This window comes from Lichenostomus cassidix, chromosome 18 (genome assembly GCF_008360975.1).
Source record: "Lichenostomus cassidix isolate B80296 chromosome 18, HeHo_3.0, whole genome shotgun sequence".
Lineage (NCBI taxonomy): Eukaryota > Metazoa > Chordata > Aves > Passeriformes > Meliphagidae > Lichenostomus > Lichenostomus cassidix.
In genome coordinates, this window is record NC_139498.1 from 10,950,918 (window position 1) to 10,969,953 (window position 19,036).

Here is a 19,036-nt window from a genome sequence, read left to right on the forward strand (position 1 = left end):
TTTGTACAGTTTACAAGAGTTTATTCAACTGGTTTCTGACTTTAGTTCTACCGAGGGGGTGCTGAACAGTTACAAGCTCCTTCGGGTCAATTACAGCCAATCTAATGAACGAACGAACAAAGGGGGAAAAAAAAAAAGGAAAAAAAAGAAACAACTCAGAAAACAATAAGAAAATCCACAACTTTTTCACGTGTCATTAAATATATTCATATATAATAACCATAATATATTAGTATGCATTGTAAAGAAACATTGCCCAAAGCAGTCTGCCATGGTCATAACTAAACAACATTTACAGTTCAAGATATTAACAGAAATGATAAAAAAAAAATCAACAAAAAAACCAACCCCAAAACGAACACAGGTTTGTGGGGGACGAGGCGGGGGCAGGGAGGGAGCACGGACACGACGGGACGAACAGAAACGAGACCAAGCGACTTTTGTCGGGTGCTACGGTCAGTGATGATTGTTTTGGCGTTTCAGCTGCTCTCCGAAGCCTCTCTGAAGGCACCACAGCCCCTTCCTGGCCACCCCACTGTCCTTGGTGTCCCCACTCCTGTCCCCAGGGCGATGGGTGGGCGCTAGATTCTTTGCTGGTCAGAACATGGTTGGTCCCCAAGAGCTGCCCCTGGCCATGCAGGTGTTATGGGGGCATCTTGTCCTTCTGGGTGACCAGGCAGAGGTGTCCTGGAGATGTCCTGGAGCAGGAGTGGCTGCAGGGAAGAGTTGCACCTCTGGACTCCGAAATGGGGCTGCTCTGCCCTGGCAGCAGCGGCTGTTCCAGTTCCACCAGTTCCAGCAGCAGCTCCTGCAGGTCAGGGTTACTTGGAGCGCATGGAGGACACTGGGGACTGTGGATGGAGTGAAGGGGTTTGCCTGGCCCAGTTGGAAAGCACCAAACTCCAGCAGGGATGAAGGGACGAGGTCCTGGTGGGACAGGGCTGGGGACTTCCCTCCTGCAGCAGGATCCGAGCTGTTGGGTCAGCTCCATTTCCTTCTGATTCCCTGGGTTGTGTCAGAGGGCTCTGGCTGAGGGATGAGTGGGTGAGGGGTCTTCTGCAGCCTCCAAGACCAGTGGGAGCAGGGAAGGGGCTGGAGGGGGTCCCTGGGGGGTGTGGGGTGTCCAGGCTGTGCTGGGGAGGGTGGCTGTGCTTGACAAGGGTGTGGAAACCAGGAGTGAGCGTTGGGTGTCCAGGTGTGCTCGTGGGCAGTTCCCAAGGCCCCACATCCCCTGGCCTTTCCTTCCTGCTCTCCAAGTGGAGAACGTGGAGAACTGGCTTTGGGTTGGATCCCGTGACTTTTAGGCACCATTTAAAGGTCTCCAAAGGTTGGGGACATCCCAGCTGAATGGGGCTGTGCTGTCTCCAGCTGGTGGCATGTCCCTGGCAGCAGCTGCAGCAGAGCATGCAAGCCCTGCTTCAAGGCTTTAAGCCTCCATTTAGACACTTGAGGTCAGATTTGATCCTTCAAAATTTGGTGGCTTCCCTTCCCCTGGCTGCAAAACTGTCGGCTCTCCTTGAGCTCCGAGATAAGGAAAACCAAGTCCATTTTGGGAAAGGGGAGGGGGGGAGTTGCTTGGGGTCCAGGATGGGATTTTTCTCCTGATACCCAGATTCATTCTGGGGGCCTTGTGGTGGCAGGGGAGACTCAGCAGAGCTGGGTCCCTCTGGGTGGTGTCTCCAGCAGCCCTAGCAGCCTCCTCTTTGCACCTATTTACATGGCTGCCCTGCTTTATGGTGGTTTATGTCATTATATAAATATTGTCAATTGCTATAAAACAAGGCAAAACCACTGGAAAATGTCATAAAAGAGATGTTTCCAAGTTTCCTAAAAGGAAAAATATCAGGGAGGTTTTGCTTTTCATAGCGACTAATGTTTGCTTCTCCTCCAGGTACCTGTCCTGCCCTCCCTGCCTTCCTGCCCCAGCTATTCCCTGTCTCCATGGATGGGGTGGAACTGGATATCCCCATTCCCCATGGGCTGGTGTGGCAGGGGAGCAGCCTGGCATGAGGGTGACAACTCCAGAGCCAGTCCTGCCTGCAGGGTGCCCCAGGGGAAGATGCTGCAGTCTGAGGTGAGGCAGCCTCCACTTGCTCAGTGCACTGGTGACTCGAAATTGGGAGTTTTAGATTGGCTGTGTTCACCCACAGCAGAAGGAGGAGAGCGATTTGGGGAGCTCTAGGTGGGTCACACCTTGTTCCTAGCTGAGCCCCCTTCCCTGGGCAGGTCTCTGCCCTGTGTGGGCTCTGCCTTGGCCAAGCCTCAGAGCTCTGCACTGGCCCTGCTGCCCTTGGGGACAATCCCTGGCATCCTCTGCTCTCCACTTTGTCTCCAAGATTTTTGCAGGGATGCCACAGAACTGCATCTCCAGAAGGAGCGAGGGCAGAGCTGGTGTGGGTTTGGGAGAGTTGCTTGAGTTTGGGAGTGAAATCAGTGAGCAGCCAGGACCTTGGTGTCACCTGCAGGGATGTTCTGCCATCTGAGGGTTCATGGTGGGCTGACAGCAGCAGAGGGGACCAAGGCCATGGAGGAGGTTCAGGGGTGGCCACAGTGGAGACTCAGACTGAGATTGGTAGGACCTTCCAGAGCACTTACTGGAAATGGATGCAAACTGATTTTTTGTCGGGTCAGGGTGTTTCCTTGGGGATCCTGGTTATTGACTCCTTGCCTGGGAATGGGTGGCTGGGAGGGGGACAGCATCCTGTGGGCTCCCACTCCTTTGGGGTGGTGGGGGCTGCATCCTCAGGGTCAGGGCTGGAGCAAGGAGCCATTCCCAGAGTTATGCACAGCAGGAAGTCACCCACCAACACCATCCCCTCCTTGCTGTGCCTAAAGTGGACTCAGAGCATCATCACAGTGGAGACCTCAGCCGCCCCAGGCACCATCAGTGCATGGTGGTCACGACTGTTGGATACCAAAGTCCCCCAAGAACCGTCCGTCAGTTCTCGGGTCTGTCCTCAGCAAAAGTCTCGGTTTAGTTTCCTCTACAAGAACTGTCTCGGTCAGCCTAAGTTGCAAATACGTATTTTGGGGATGGGGAGTTAATTTCCAGCGGTGCTGTTGATTAGTTTCTTACAGGGTGGATGTGCCCATGCTGAGCTTTGAAGGCAGCAGATGTTGGCAGCTGGAAGGCAGTTTGGTGTCTCTGAGTTCTTCAGCAACGGGGCAGGAAGGAGCTGGGGGGCCCCAGGTGCCGCACGCCCACACCCCACTCATGGGTTCTGTCCGTGTGTGCGATCTCGTTTTGTTGGGTTCTGTTGGGTTCTGTTGGGTTCTGTTGGATTCTGTTGTGTTTTGTTGGGTTCTGTCAGGTTTTGTTGGGTTCTGTTGCATTTTGTTGGGTTCTGTTGGGTTTTGTTTTCCCTGGAATATGAGGTGCAAGCCCAGCACCCCCCAGCCGTGGTCGCTGTCCCCCCTGTCCCCCCAGCCCGCCCTGGCAGCCGGTCCCTGCCCGCCCCAGCTCTACACAAAGCAGCATGCACAGTCAGTCTCTCCCTCTCCTTCTCCTCCTTTAGGCTTTCTTACACTTCCCCTTCTTCTCCCGCTGCTGGAACTTCCGGAGCCGCCGGGCCCACGTGTCTCGCCACTGGATCACCAGGCTGGTTTTGTCCGCAATGATGCCGCTCTGGTCGGGAGAGTCCTCGTTGTTGCCCAGCAGCAAATACTTCTTCATGGGCTTGATTTTGGGGCACTTGCAGGCTATGTCCTTGGAGTGGATCCACAGGGTCTGGTCTCCGCGCCGGATCCGGTTACTGCCTTGTTTGTAGACGGAGATGATGTTCACCGTGAACTTCCACCAGTCCGCATTTTTTTCCGCTTTCAGGATGTGGATCTGGACAGCTGGAAAAAAACAACACACGAGGCAAGAGAGGAACAGATGTTACTGTTTGAGCTGCTGAGGAGAAAATGAACTTCAAGCCTTACCTAATGGGCTGTGTGAGGAAGAGGGATTTTGTCTCCAGAGCCCAGGCTGGGGCACAGCAGCCAAGGGTTGTGGTGCCCCAAAACTCTGTCCCCAGGCCACCCCCATAAGCAGGAGCAGCCAGTGCTTTGTCTGAGGGTCTCAGCAAAGACCACCACAGACTTGGGAGATGCTCTCCAGCTCTGCTGCCACATGTCCTCCCGGGTCACTAGGGAGCATGGCCATGGTTACCCAAGGCCCATGGGGGGCTGCAGGCTCCCCAGGAGGGAAGGGGAGCAGAGGTACCCAGGAACCCTGGCCCTCCTGGTGTTGGGAGCCCTGGGAATGACAGGGAGCAGTGGCAGAGAGCAGTTGCTCATCCTCCCCTCTGTGTCCCAGGGAGGAGCAGCATCTCCCAGGACAGGGCTGGGAAGCAAGCACAGGAGCAGTTCCCAGCAACATCTCCACCAGCTCCTGGGAACCCTTAAAGTGATCAAAAAAATCTTTCAGAATCAGGTGGGTTTTGTGTACTCTGGACCTGCCTTTTCCCTTGAAGCCACAAGGCAGAGGGAATTCCCAAACCCTGGGACAACTGTGGCTCCAGCCCAGGGCAGAGCCCCGTGGTGAGGCCTGGCAGTGGTCAGGACAGGGGGCTGCCCATCCCCATGGCAGTGCCAGAGCCCCAGGATGCACCCCAGGGACTGGGATGAGCTTTGTTCCTGAGCCACCTGTCCTGTCCAGAGGCCAGCTCATGCTTCAGCCAGAGACTGTTTCTGCAGGGACCACCCCTCCAGCCCCTCTGTTCTCCCTTTCCTGCTCAGTGTATCTGCACCAGGATCCTAAGGCAACCCCAGGATTTAAGAGAAGATCAGCCAAAATCTCGAACAAAACACTGGCACTGCTCCTCATCTCCAAGCACTTGGAATCTGGAGGTAGGAGAGGCCTGTGAGGGGTTCCAGCACATCTGGGCCAGTGGAAGGAGAGAGCTCCCCATGAGACCCCAGCCTTGGAGCAGGACATGAGTGGGTTCAGATCTGTGGAGGGATTTGGGAGCAGGGAGGCTCCCTGGTCACATGTTTCTAGGAGATGTTCCTCAGTCAGAGTTGTCCATTTCTTGCTGTGGAAGAAACAATTGCTGGTAAAAAGTGCAGGTGGAGGACTGAGGGTGAGGCTCAGGGACTGTAAGGAGGCAGTGTCCAGCCTGACTCTGGGGCTGGCAGAGTCACTGGAGCATCCCTGAGGAACTGAATGGCAGCACTGGGTTCAAGATCTCCTGGTGTCCTGGCAGAGGACAGGGAAACTGCGAGCTCCCAAAGCAACACTGAGATGGGAGGACAACGGTGATCCCTAAGCAAGGTGGTGATGATGATGATGATGATGATGATGATGATGATGTTTTCCAAGCCCATGGCTGATGATGTAACCTCCTCTGCAGCCATGAACTGAGGAAACCTGGTGGGGACTCAGCCTCCACCACTCCAGCCCTTGCTCTTTCCTCAAATAGGGCTACAAATCAGCTTCCAGAAAAATACCTTCCCCAGGCAGGGACTGCCCAGCTCTCCTCAGTTTGTTTGCTGGTTGTGGGATGAGGAATTCTCACCAGCAGAGACAGAGTGAGAACCCCAGCTGGAGATGAGCAGGCTGGGAGAGCAGGAAGGGGACAGTGGCTCCGCACAGGCTGGTGCAGCACAACCACAAAGGGCTTTTTAAGCCCAAGTTTTGAGCTTTTCCCTTTTCCCTCCATGCTCTGAGAGCTATAACCCCCTGCCCATTCACCTGCCTGTCTCAGCTGCCTGGCTGAGCCCCAGTGGGGCCAATCCTGTTCTTAAAAATTAACAGAGGGAGAAGAAACTCCCCCAAGAACCAGGGAAAACTCTCCCATTTGCCTTGTAACAGCCCAGCTTTTACCCCTAGGTTGGTGGTGGAGGAGCATCCCCCTGTCTGTAAAACCAACTGATTCCAGGCCCTGGGAGGAAGCAGAGTGCTGCAGCCCAGCACAGCTTTTTAACACGTTGCAAAATATATGGGGTATTTTTTTTTCAGAGCATGTCATGGAGGCCAGATGCTTTCATTAAAAAAAAAAAAAGGGAAAAAAAGGAAAAAAAACAACCCTAAGCTCTGACCGTGTATTTCCCTGTCTGGTGTGAAGGTAACAAAATGTGAGGAGTAGCCAATTTTTATTTTTTGGAAACAAATCTTTCCAAAAAAGCTTAAACCTTTGACCTGCCTGGGTCCACACTGACAAAATGGAGAAAATGAATGAAAAGGAACCGGAGAGAGGTGGTTACAGGAAACTCTGCTCTAAAACACACAGTCTGTATTTTTTTTTATGTCAAGGCCCCCGTCTCTTATTTTTTCCCCTTTTATTAATGAAGTGGAAGGAGTGAAAGCTTTGAGGAAGGCTTGGCTGGCGCAGCCACAGCTGCCTGCCCTGACAGCCAGATTTCTGCCCATAACTTCACATCCAGGACAGGCAGTTCCTCCCGAGCCAGGATTTGGAGCCCAGGTTTAGTGGTGTTTGCCTGGGTATTTGAGCGGTGGGATGGGATCAGCACCTCCAGCAGCTCCCAGGGGACACAGGACATGCAGAGAGGCAGAAATAGGCCAGGATGGATTTTTGGGAGCACCTAAGCTGGCTCCCCTGGGGAAATCCCCAGGGATTTAAAGACTCGCTTCTCATGAAGGAGGTTTTGGTCCCTTCCTGATTTGGGGTGAGGATTCAGCTGTGCCCCCAGTGCAAAGCTGGCTTTGGGGCTTGGTGTTGTCCTTCAGCTGCCATCTCCTGGGACAAAGCTTGGCTTTGTGGTGAACTGCCCTCACTTGGATGATGCTCCCACTGAACCCCTGCGCTCAGGACTGTTGCTGTCTCTGCATCCCTGGAAAAACATTCCTGGAAAAACCCCAGGGGCAGCAGATGAAAAGATGTGATAGGGAATGATGGTTACTCATGGGGATAGTGCCACTCCCCTTGCTGTGGCAACCCAGGAGCACACAGTTCCTGGAGAAGGAGAACAAAATCAAATGGGCTGCAGCTCCCACAGCTCCAGCTGGAGCTGGTGACACTGGTCTCAGTGGGGATGAGCTCCAGTCCAGGCTGGTGATATTGGTTTCAGAGAGGACAGACACTGGTCCAGGCTGGTGACACTGGTTTCAGTGAGGATGGGCTCCAGTCCAGGCTGGTGACACTGGTCTCAGTGAGGAGGGACTCTGGGCCAGACTGGGGAGCTGGGGGACAGCTGAGTCCTGGTGAGGGCAGGGGCTGCCCCATGAACCACATCCCACCTGACACTGACATTCCTGACTCACAAATCCCACCTGGATGGTGCCTTCCAGCTCTCACCAACTGATAGTTCTTTGGAAGAAGGTGGCCAAGTGGTCCCCAGGCTGTGGGAGGGGACAGAGAGTCCCTGCTCCTCTCTTGCATCCCTGGAGCTCAGGGATGTTTCCTGGCTCCTCAAGGCCTGGCTGGGAGCCTCCAGCCACAAGAAAGCCCCAAAGGCTGGAAGTTGGAGATGAAAGCCCAGGGGTGGATGGTTTGATGTTAATAAAAACAAAACCCAGCCCAAAGCCTCAAAATAATGTTTGAGGGCAGCTGCTGAAGGCTGAAAGCAAAGCAGTGCCTCGCAGCATTCAGAGACCATGAGTCAGGGCCCCAGAATTCCTGAGGCTGCTGTGAAAAGAGGGAGCCTGGGGGAAAATTAATTAGTTAATTCTTTTTTAAATTTACATTTGGGGTTTGTGATAAATCTCCCAAGTTCAAGGCTTCCCCTGCTAGGGCTGACTCAGGCCTGGGCTGCAGTGCCAAATTTGTGCATCCTATTGTGGAATCCTGGAATATCACACATGTCCCATGCACAGAGCTGTCCATGGGAGCTAGAAATTTGGGGAGCATTGCTGTGCTGGCCCGTGGGAAAGATCCCAAGGAGTGGCAGTGGGAACAGAGTAGTCTGAGGGTCTTTAATATGGCCAGGTGGTGCTCAGGGGGTGCTCGGGACAGCAGTGGCAGGAACACATGTCCCAGTCCAAGACAGGATTTCCCAAAGGCTTGGCTCTCCTCTCACTGCACAAGTGGAGTGGAGTCCATGTGGATTTTATTCCAACCAGCAGCAAAAGGTGACCCCAACACCATCTGGGTTTGGGAATGCAAAGGGCTGGCTCCTCGCTGGAGCGAAGAGTTAAAATGGGATTTTTTCCCCCTTTTTTTTCAGTTTTTAATTTATTCAGCGGCGGCTTTGCCTCGCTCTGGTTGCCAATTTCCTACCGGTTTAATATTGGAGATTTATGATCCCTAATCCCGGCCGGCCTGGGTGTGCCCTGGTGCTGGGGGACCCCTCACTGCCCCGGCTCTCCCGAGGCACGTGGCTCCAGCAAGGATTGCTCAGCTCCGGGAATGGGATTTCTCCACCTTCCCTGGGCAATGGAAGGGGCTGTGAGCACCAGAGTTGGTGCTTGTCTTCAGTCTTGGGTTTTCCTGGGGATTCAGGTTTTTCCCCCCTCCCTCTCTCTTTTCAAGCTGCCTTTTGAAAACACTTTTGATTTTTTCCAGGAGCCCCTGCCAAGCTCCTCTCGACAAAGGGGGTGACTAAGAGAAGGCTCCGCTAAAGGAAGGATTTTTTTACTTTTTTTTTCCAAGAAAGGGCAAAGTGAGCAGATGATCTCACCTTTCAGATGAGGACTCTGTTCCTCACCCCCATTCCCTCCCCAGTGCTGGGATGGGGGCACAGGGCTGCCATGGGGGTGATGCCTGGCACCAGAGCTGGGACAAAACGTTCCAGCATCGTCCGTGCAGGATCGGACCCTGCTGCAGCACAGGGAGCTCAGAATCAGGGGCAAAAGGGAGATTTAAAAGCTGCAGGTTGCCTTTTCCACAATCACACCACGCAGAGAGTGGAAAAAGCCCCAAAATCGGGCTAAAAATGTGGCACCTGAGGGAGTAAAGGATTTCCCTGCATCACCAAGATCAGCATCACCTGCTCTCATCAAATCCCCTCTCCTTCTGGCAATCTCCACCCTCGGTGGGTTCAGCAGCGATCCCTTCTGCTTCCCCGGGATTTAAGTGCCCCCAATCCAGCACCCCCCTCCTCTCTTCCTGGTTTTCTGGGAGCTGAGTGACCCCGTGCTCCCCCACGCAGCCAAAATAAACCCAGAAAAACCTCTTCTGCCTCTGTTCCTGCCTCCCCCCCTCCCTGAATCTCCCTCCCCGCGTCCTGTTTCACTCCAAATATTTGCACCCAAACCCATCTCGCGGGGAAAAAGCCCAATTTAAAATAAAAAGAAAAAAACCCTCAAACCCGACAAAAACAAACAGATACGAAAAATAAATAAGGGAAAATATCCCCTTTGAGAGGCTGAATGAAGCGGGGAGCTAAAAAGCCCCATTGAGGAGCGCGGGGCGGATGATAGCTCCCGATTGAGCCCGAGGGAGAAGGAACTCTGTTCAAGCTAATTAGGGCCTTTTAGGACATTCAGCCCAGCGATGCCAGCAGAACGGTGAGGAAAAGAGCCTCCTAATTGGCTTCCTGCTGGGGTGTCAGTCCTAAAGTCTTTATTATCCTCCCTGCACCTTTTCAACCCTTTCTTCCCTCCCTGGCCCTGCTGAAAGCCTGGGCTGCCCCGGCAGCGCTCACCCCGCTGCCTCACCGCGATGGTTTGTCCTCCTAAAAGCAAATTTGCCGTGGCTGTGGGGCAGCTTGGGGCTGTGGGGCTGTTGGGGACACTTCCACGGCCAGGAGGGTCGGGTGGAGGCACCCCAGTTCCAGCACTGGGACAGCCTGTGCCCCTCACCTGAACCAGCCCAGCAAACAGCTCTGCTTCTTGTGGGAAGCTGCAGAAGTGATGCTGAGTGATAAAAGAGAAGGGAAAAGCTCTTTCCAGCTCCCCAAATCACTTCTCTAGTGGTATCTCTTCCCTGTTCTTTGCTCCAGGGTATCTCCTGCCTCAGACACCTCTTGAGCTACTCACACCTCCCCAAGGTGTGCTGGAGCCTCCAACAAAACCGAGTGGGAGCTTCACCCAAACTTCCAACAAAACCGAGTGGGAGCTGTCAGCCAGACCTCCAACAAAACCGAGTGGGAGCTTCACCCAGACCTCCAACAAAACCGAGTGGAAGCTTCACCCAGACCTCCAACATCCCCCAGTGAGACTGGACAAGCTGGAGAGTAAAACCACACCAGGGCTGCCCCTCGAGCAAAGCCTGAATGCTGCTGCCAGCAAAACATCCCAAGCCTCTCTCCAAGAGCCGCAGGAAAAGGTGACACAGCTCAGCTGGAAATGTGCTTCCAGGGGCATGCAAGTGACTTTCTGTCCTCCCTCCCATTCTCCAAGCCCATGAGGCCAACTTGGATCAGACAGGTCCGATTTTCCTACAATCAAAAGCTGATTTCTCCCCTTTCCAGAGCTCAGCTGTCAGGATTCTGGAGAAGGCCAGGTGGGAAAATGAAGGGATGCACGTCCACATGTGGGAAATGTGTTTGTGCCTTATCAGTCAGCAGAGAATCCACCCACAGGAAAACCCCACAGCTTTATTAGCTGGGGCCCAGCCTCACTCCTGTCCTTAGTAAGCCCATATATAACCTGAACAACCTTCTTGCAGCTTCTCATGTGCAATTAAACACTTTTATCCAAGGGAAAAGACATTCCTTGGACCTTTCCAACAACTGATGAACCTCCAGCAGCTCCTACAAGCATGGCCTTGGTGGATGGGGACCACAATGACACCCCAGCTCTGGCAGCTCACCCTTGCCAAGGAGGTTAACTATCCATTTTGCCACAAGGATAATAAATGGGAATGCAAATAAAACCTTTGCCTCCAATCCTTCTTCCTTCCCTGAGCTCACTGGAAGGTGCCAGAGTACAAAACTAATGTGGAACTTCCCTTGGCCACCTTCTCCGGGGGTCACCCTGGATTTGTCCTGCATGGATCCTGCAGGGCCCCAGTGGTGACCACACTGGGAATGGACCTGCATTAGGAACCATCCCAGGAGCAGAGAGGTGAGGTGGGAGCTCCAAGCTGCTGCTCCAAGGCAGAGCTGTGGAAGGATTTTCAGGGCCTTGAGTAGCTAGCAAGGATTCCAGAGTCTCCTGGCTTATCCCAGGGCTGCACCATCCTCTGAACTCACCTGGGAATTACAGGGGGATTGGATCCAGGGGGCAGGGAACTGCTTGCTGCTCATCCCACAGCAAAAGACAGTCTTTAAAAGCTGTGGCATGTAACAGCACCATGAGAGGAGAGGAGACATGGTGTCATCCTAACCCAGGAGACACTGGAAAACACTTGGAAAATATGAGTCTCCCTGCAGATGCTGAGATAGCCCCCAAATCAGGGTCCACAGGGTCCCAATTTCCCAAGTGACACACGGCATTCCTGCTCCACCAAGCATCACTGCCCAGGGCTGCCTCTCCAGTCCTGGCAAAACCATTCCCAGCATTGCACACACCCCAGCACGAGCTGTGGCTGGGATCTAGCCTGGCTGGGTGGCCTTGGGGACATCCCTTCGGCAGGAGAGGTGACACTCACCGTAGTCTTTCTTACAGTACTTCTTCATGTTGATCTTCAGCTTCCCCTTGGAGGCTTTGCAGTATGAGTCACAATCTGCACGGAGAGAGGGGGAGGGCAAGAAAACATTAACAAAACAAATTAGCCTTAAAATGAAGAAAGGGCTGGGGGAAGGGGGGACGGCTCCAAGCTGCAGGCTGCCATGAATAAGCAGCGTGCCTGTGATATCCATCTGCCAGGCCCCGCTCGGGTCTGAGGGGCATTCAGAGAGCCCTTCCTTTCTAAAGAAAGCTGCTCACAAAGGAGCCCATCCTCCCTCCCGCCCGCCTCCCCCGGCCAGGCTTCCCCGGCTGCCTCTGTCTTCCTGGGAGACCCCGGGGGCCTCCCTTATTGTGCCACCCAGAGCTTTTGAGAGCCACACAAATTCCCCCTGTTCTCCAGCTCCCAACTGGAGCCTGCCCGGAGCCCACAGAGGCCCCATTGTCACCCCTAACCCGGGCCGGTGTCAGCCTTTGGCATTCATTGCCGCGAGATTCGGGCTGGGGTCACCCCGCCACAATGCGGGTCACAGAGGAAATTAGCAGCCCATGAAGCATTAGCAAAGCCTTTTGGTGTCCACTCTACTGAAGTGTGCAAATAAAATACCCCAGCAGGAACATTTCATTTCTAATGGGCCCCCACTGCTGGGACACGCTGGCCTGGCCCGGGCGGAGCAGGGCCTGGAGTGAGGCTGGCAGGAGCCTGGCACGGCCCTTGGCACTGGAGCCTGCCACTGCCACTGGAGCCTGGCATGGCCCTTGGCACTGGAGCCTGCCACTGGAGCCTGGCACAGCCCCTGCCACTGGAGCCTGGCACGGCCCTTGGCACTGGAGCCTGCCACTGCCACTGGAGCCTGGCATGGCCCTTGGCACTGGAGCCTGCCACTGGAGCCTGGCACTGCCACTGGAGCCTGGCACGGCCCCTGGCACTGGAGCCTGGCACTGCCACCAGCACTGCCACTGGAGCCTGGCATGGCCACTGGAGCCTGGCATGGCCACTGGCACTGCCACTGGAGCCTGGCACTGCCACCAGCACTGCCACTGGAGCCTGGCATTGCCACCAGCACTGGAGCCTGGCACGGCCCCCTGACACTGCCACCACAGCCCCCTGGCACTGCCACCAATGCTGGAGCCTGGCACTGCTGCTGCTGGAGCCTGGGGGACGCTGAGCCCTGCCCCGGGAGCTGCTGCTGCATTGGGTGGGCAGAGCCCTCTGGCCACCGCTGGGAACATCCCCATGGCACCACAGCCATGCCAGTGTGGCTGTGGAGGTGCCACCCCTTGCCAGCTGCCATGATCAGGGTGGGCTTGTGGACGTGCTGCCCATGCACATCCCATGGCTCCTCAGCACCCACAGGTGCCAGAGAGGCCCCCAGTGCCACAGAATCCCCTTCTCCAGGGAAAATGGGACACATCTGTACAGTGATCGTCCTTGGACACCTCCACCTCTCCCAACATCATCCCTCCAGCAGGGCCCAAGGGGGGTTTCTGGGAAGGTGGGAATGCTGCTGCCATCCATGGCCAGCACAGACCAGGTGCCCACATCCTGCCCCAGGCCACAGGGGCAGTGCCAGAGCAGAACACCCTCCCCACTCTCCAGTACCACAACATGAAACCCGTGGGAGAAGCTCTCCAGAGCTTCCCTTCTTGTCCCTCTTTGTCACGGCTGTGTCACACTCCAGGGTGGCACCTGCTGCAGCCTCAGCAGGGCTTGAGTTGCTTGTGTGCAAGAATCACAGAATAGCCTGAGCTGAAAAGGACCCACAAGGATCACTCAGCCAAGCTTCTGGCACTGTACAGACACACCAACAACCCCACCCTGGGCATCCCTGGCAGAGCTGTCCAAACACTCCTGGAGCTCTGGCAGCCTCAGGCTGTGCCCATTGCCTGGGGAGCCTGGGCAGTGCCCAGCACCCTCTGGGGGAAGAACCTTTCCCTCATCTCCACCCTAACTCTCCCCTGACCATTACCCCAGGTCCTGCCACTTGTCACTACAGAGGTCAGTGTCTTCTCTTCCCCTCAGGAGGAAGCTGTAACTGATGAGTCTCCCCTCAGTCTCCTCTGCTCCAGCTGAGCAGACCCTGTGCCCTCAGCCACTTCTCACATGGCTTTGCCTCAAGGTCCTTCACATCTTCCTTACCCTCCTTTGGACACTCTCCAAAGGCTCAATGTCTTTCTTATATTGTGGTGCCCAGACCTGCCACAGCACTCAAGGTGAGGCCACCCCAGCCCCAAGCAGAGTGGGACAGTCCCCTCCCTGCCTGGCCTGATGCCCCCAGGACAGTGGCCCTTTAGGCTTCCAGGGCACTGCAGACTCAGATCCAGCTGGCCATCAAGCAGGATCCCCAGGGCACTTTCCATGGTGCTGCATTCCAGCCTCTCCTTCCCCAGTCTGTCCGTACATCCAGGGTTGCCCCATCCCAGGTGCAGAATCTGACACTGACACTAAACAAAGCTGGGAGGGCACACTGAGGCCCAGAGCTGGGCTGTGGCTGCAGGGCTGCAGCTGCAGCTGGGCTGTGTCCACAGGGGCTGTGTGCATGGCAGCCAGCTTTGGGACAAGATCATGCTGCAGGAGGTGATCTCAGGGGGGATGCTCGGAGCCAGCCCAGGTGAGGGGGGCACCCAGGGCTGCAGACATGGGGCACTGGGTGCTCTGAGCCCTCTCAGCTCACCAGTCCCAGTACAGGAGGTATCCCTGGAGCAGGAGGTGGGTTCAGAACAATGGGGAGCTTCATCAGGTGGAGAGGAGATGCTCTGGGAGGTCTCATGGATCCCAAATCCAAACCTCCTCTCCAGCAGCAAAGCCATACCCACCTGAGCCAAGCAGCAGCTTCTCTTTTGGTTGGAGTGGAGGAACCAACAAGAGAAGGAAGCCAGGGAGCTGGACACCCACACAAGTGTGGTGCCAAGGCCACCAGGAAGCCCCTCAGCACCAGCCCCTGTGACCCACGTGTGCCCCAGCCCCTCTCAACATGGCCATGCAGAGTCCCCATCTCAGCCCCATGGCTCTGTGCTGCTCCCACTCCTCAGGAGAGGCCCTTGGGACTACCAGGCTTCCTGCTCTTCCAGCATGACCCAGCCAGGGCCAAACCCAACCCCTGTGATTTGCAGTGGGGTTCCTTCCTCCTCCAAGAGCCCCAGCTGAGATCTCTGCCCAGCTACAACCCAGCCAAGGCCCCTCAAACCCCTGCTGACTGAGGCCTTCCAGTCACTGATGCCTCCCATTTGTTTTTCTCATCTAACATGACTGATCAAGTAAAACTTTAAATGCATTGAGAAAGGAGTGGATATTCCATAAAAACTGTATTCAGTGGATGGAGATTTGCTAGCAAGGTCCCAGCCATGCCCAGGTGGCAGGATGCCACCACGCAGTGGGATGTGGCTGCCTGGTGTCACTGAGCTCAGGGAACAGAAACATTCCTGATCCAACACACTGGTAAGATGTTCCTGGCCTTAAACATTGAAGGAAAAGTCTGTAAGGGAGCTGAATGTCTGTGCAGTGACCTAAGGGCCCAGGGAAGCTTCCCCAAGCTTTTGGGGGGCAGGGAATGACAAGGGACAGAGAGGCCATCAGCTGCTCTGCTGGGCTGCTGGCACCACTCTGCTCAGTCCAGGCTGCTGATGCCCTCAGGACACCAGTGTGGCTGTGATAAACCTGGGGCTGATTCTCTCAGGCACAGAAATCCTGGAGCTCTGTCGATATTCCCCACTGCTGTCACACCTCAGCCCCTGGGCAGAACAAGAGGTGACACAAGGACAGGTGGGCAGTGAACGGAGCAGGGACAAGCGTGGAAGCTCTGGCTGCACATCCCTGCTGCCCTGGCCAAATCTGGGACATGCTGGCCATTCTCTCGGCCCCAAGCACTGGGGGAGGGCAGCAGCTCCCACCTGCACATTCACAGCTCAGCCCCACAAGGGTTCTCCACCAGCCAGGCTGGCAGAGCACACCTGGAGCAGATCCTCCTGCAGCCCCTGCTGGGATCCACTCCAAGGAACAGCAATCAGAGAGACACCATTGCTCTGGAGTCCAGCCCAGAACTCACAAGAGCAACCCCAAGTCACCTCAGCAACCTCTTCCCACAGAAATATCCTGACCACAGCTGAGCTTCCCATCCCTGCACCTTTGCCACGATAATTCCACTCCCCTGAGAATACAGACCTGCTGGGAATCCATCCCAGGGCTGTTTATCAGCCAGGGAGCCTGTGGGACACACCCCACACCCTGCAGGACAGGACAGGACCCTATGCCCACAGCACCCACAGCCTCTTGCTCCCGGGGTGAGAACTTGGGGCTCAAGACACCCAGATTCAGCCAGGACTGACCCTGCTTTGCCTAAACACAAAGCTTCTTCTCCTCTTCCTCATTCCCTACTCCCACGGGTGGTGCCAGAGCTGGTTTGAATTGAACTGGCCTGGCCAGAGCCAGCTGGTGTAAATCACTGGGAATCAGCAGATGCCAGCGCTGGTTTCCGTGGGTGGGGGATTTGCTCCGGTTCATTTCCTTTGTCTCCCTTTTGGAGAGCTCTTCTGCCTCCTGGGTGATTTGGAGATCCTGGGAGACTTCTTGGGGAGGGTAAATGGGATTTCTCCGAGCCAAGCATTGAGCTCTGTGCGTGTGGGGTGATGCTGTGAGATCCCTCTGGCTTAGGGACAGTGCACAGAGGGGGTGCTGGAGGGACAGACCCTGCTCTCCTCACCAAGCGACACTTCAGCAGTTTGGCCTCTGGGGAAGCTTTGCTGGGCTGCTGCTCCCCCCTGGAAAGTGATGGTGGAGCTGGGGAAGGGATGGGAAGAAGGATCAGCCAGCAGAAAGGGGAGGAGAGGATCGGAGGAGAGCTCAGTGACTCGTGGGTGTCACACAAATGATGTGAAACTCGTTCAGAATTTGTCTCCAAATGTTTATGTGACAAACCTCTGGAGTCCCAAGACTTGTGTTGCCTGCCTGTGCCAGAGGCTCCCTGTCCCACAGGTCCCTCTTGCCCCTCTCCATGAGGCTGCAGAGGATCAGCCAGGGATAACCTGACTGTGGAAAGTGATGCTAGAGCCCAGCCAAAAACCAGGCTGAGATTTAAAGGAGCTGCCTGAAGGAAACCCTTTGGGGTGGGGAGCCCCTGGTACCTGCAGGACAGGGTGGTCATTGTGCAGCTCCTGTCCAGCAGGTCCTGCAGGGCTGATGTGGGTGGCACCAGGATGGGCTCAGCCTCAGCTCTCTGTCCCGCTGTGCTGCACAAATGTCCCTTTGCACACAGGGTACAGAGCAAGGCTTGCTGCTCAGCCTGCTGCTGTCCTGCCCTGTCCTCCTGGCCCTGGCAGGGCTTAGCTGCCCTCAAAGGACCTGGGACCTCCCTGAAACTCTCAGCCCGTGTCCAGCCCAGCCACCCTTCTGTGGCACCCAAACCCTTCTGGCAACAGCCCCACAGTGCAGGACAAACCCGTGGTGACATCCAAGCCCCTTCCTCCCCTGCTCCCGGCACTTTCTTCCCCGAGTGTGCTCAGCTGCACAAAAATCCCGGTGCAAATCCCTGTCTCAGAGCCACAACCTTGAAGCACAACCAGCCCTTGCTGCTTTTTTTTGGTCACCCCTGCATCCTGACGCTGGAATATCCTGCTCCTCCCCGGAGCCCCCAGCCCGGGGAAAGCACCAAACCTCCGCTTTTCCCGGGTAAACAGAGCAGGAGGGGATGGGGAAGAGGCCGCTGGAGCTACTTGTTCACAGAGGGAGCAGGTGGCGGGCGGCTGGTTCGTGTCGCTCGCAGCTCAGTAAAACGTGTCAGCACAGCCTTCAGCAGCTTTGCAGCTCAGCCCATCCCCTTGATAGAACTAATTCTCTGGCTGGGCAGAGACTTTTCACAGCTAAACACCTTCTTTGTTTTGCTTAATTTCTTTCTTTTTTTTCAGAAAGTTGAATTTTTCCTGTTCAAACACCTTCATTTTGCGCAGTTGTTTGAACACGGCTGCCGTGATGAGGCTGAGAGCTGTGGGGTGCTGAGTGGTCATCCCATGATTCGTTAATGATTCCCAATCTTCCCGGCGTGCTGAGGCTCCCAGGGCTGGGCAGGAAGGAGGTGCTGGCAGCAGAGCTGGGGGTGCTGAGTGCTGTTCCAGGGAAGACCCTGCAGCAGGCGCCTCTTGCTGCGCTTGCAGTTCCAAAATCAGCTTTGAGCCGCTGCGAAAGCCGCATGTCGGGAACGGAAATTAAAGGCCCCTTGATTCTGACATGATAGAGCGATTAAAGCCACATTTCTTGGCTTGGGTACCTAACTGGAAATGCAGATATAAGGCTTAGATCCCCAAGGGGATTCAGATTTCTAATCCCAATTTATGCAGCTAAATTCCTATTGATTTCCCCCAGGTAGGGCCCTAAATGCCTTTGTGGGCTGTGATCCAAAGTGGAGGTGTTGTGGCTTAGGAGGGGAGCCTCAGCCTTGACAGCCTGACCTCAGCTCTTAGGGGTGAAGGGCATTTTCCCGCCTTCCCTCCCAGGGGGTTGTGCTCTCCTGGGGCTCTGCAGGTTGGGGAGAGCCACCCCATCTCCTGTTGTCACTGGGTGGCCAGACTGAGCCACTAAATGAAGGTTCAGCTCCAAATATCAAGTCCTAAATCTGCAATTCCTTCACCAGAGAGAGCAGGACTGAGCAAATGGGAGTCTGCCTGGGGTCCCAGACACAGCCAGAGTGCAAATCAGTGGGGCTGGTTTGATTTGCTCTAATGCAAGGGGAGGCTGGTGGTGAACAGCTGGTGGTGAACAGCTGGTGGTGAACAGCTTTCAGATTCCTGCCTTTTTCTCTCCCTCCCCAGTGGGGGAAATCAGAAACTGGTCAGAAATCCTGCCCCTCATGATGGGAGTGAGCAGCAGGGACCATGGGGGACACGACAGCTTCCAGGTCCCCACTGGCTCTGGGCAAATCTCAGCTAAACTTCTCCACAGGCATCCCTAAACCTGGACACTGCTGCAGCTCCTGGCTTTCCAACAGCCCCTGCTGTCAGAGGGTCTGTCCCCACTGAGGGGTGGGATTTGTGTTTCAGTGCTGTAGAACCCCATGAGTGCCTAGGGGCAGGAAGGTGCATTTTTGTGCATTTTTTGAAGCTGGGCCCAAGCGATCCCTCCCTTCACCAGGAGCTGGGGAATCCCAGCTCTCAGCTGTGTCTGTGCTCTCAACCACAGCCCTGGGCTGGCTCCCTGAGCCCATCCAACAACCACAAAACTATCCCAGGTGCTCCCAAGAACTGCTGCAGCCTGGAGTCCTGTGGGATGTGCAGGACATCATGTACAGCTGCTCCATGGGTCTGCAGAGTTCCTGCTGCCCCATCCCCATGGGACTGAGAGCTCCTCCAGGCTGTTCAGACTCTGGAAAGAAATTTCCAGCCCCTTTTACACACAGCAACCCCACATGCTCAGCTTGTGACTGGGGCATGGAGGAAAAGCACATGGATCAAAGGGGGGTGTGTGGGGCGAGGCAGCCCTTGGGGAGGGCAGGGACACCATATTGTGTGTCTGCTCTGGGGCTGAGCGTGGGCTCAGAGCTGGGTGCTCAATGTGCTCAGTCTGGGCATAAAAACATTTCTGTGAGCCATCTCAGAGCATCCCAAAGGCAGCTG

At 55.5% G+C, this 19,036-nt stretch overlaps 1 protein-coding gene across 2 annotated transcripts in view; it reads right to left on the minus strand.

Annotated features, from left to right (window-relative positions):
* Nucleotides 1–19,036, minus strand: part of NTN1 (netrin 1) — a 97,012-nt gene continuing 77,976 nt past the window's right edge. The window contains exons 5-6 of one of the 2 annotated variants that reach the window (XM_085077999.1): nt 11,418–11,492; nt 1–3,840 (exon numbers count right to left, since the gene is read on the minus strand). In XM_085077999.1, coding sequence (XP_084934125.1) covers nt 3,512–3,840; nt 11,418–11,492 — 404 coding nt within the window. In that variant the 3' untranslated portion in view covers nt 1–3,511. Of the gene's footprint in view, nt 3,841–4,758; nt 6,778–11,417; nt 11,493–19,036 lie in introns of those variants that run through there. The other variant, XM_085078000.1, reaches the window with a different exon arrangement.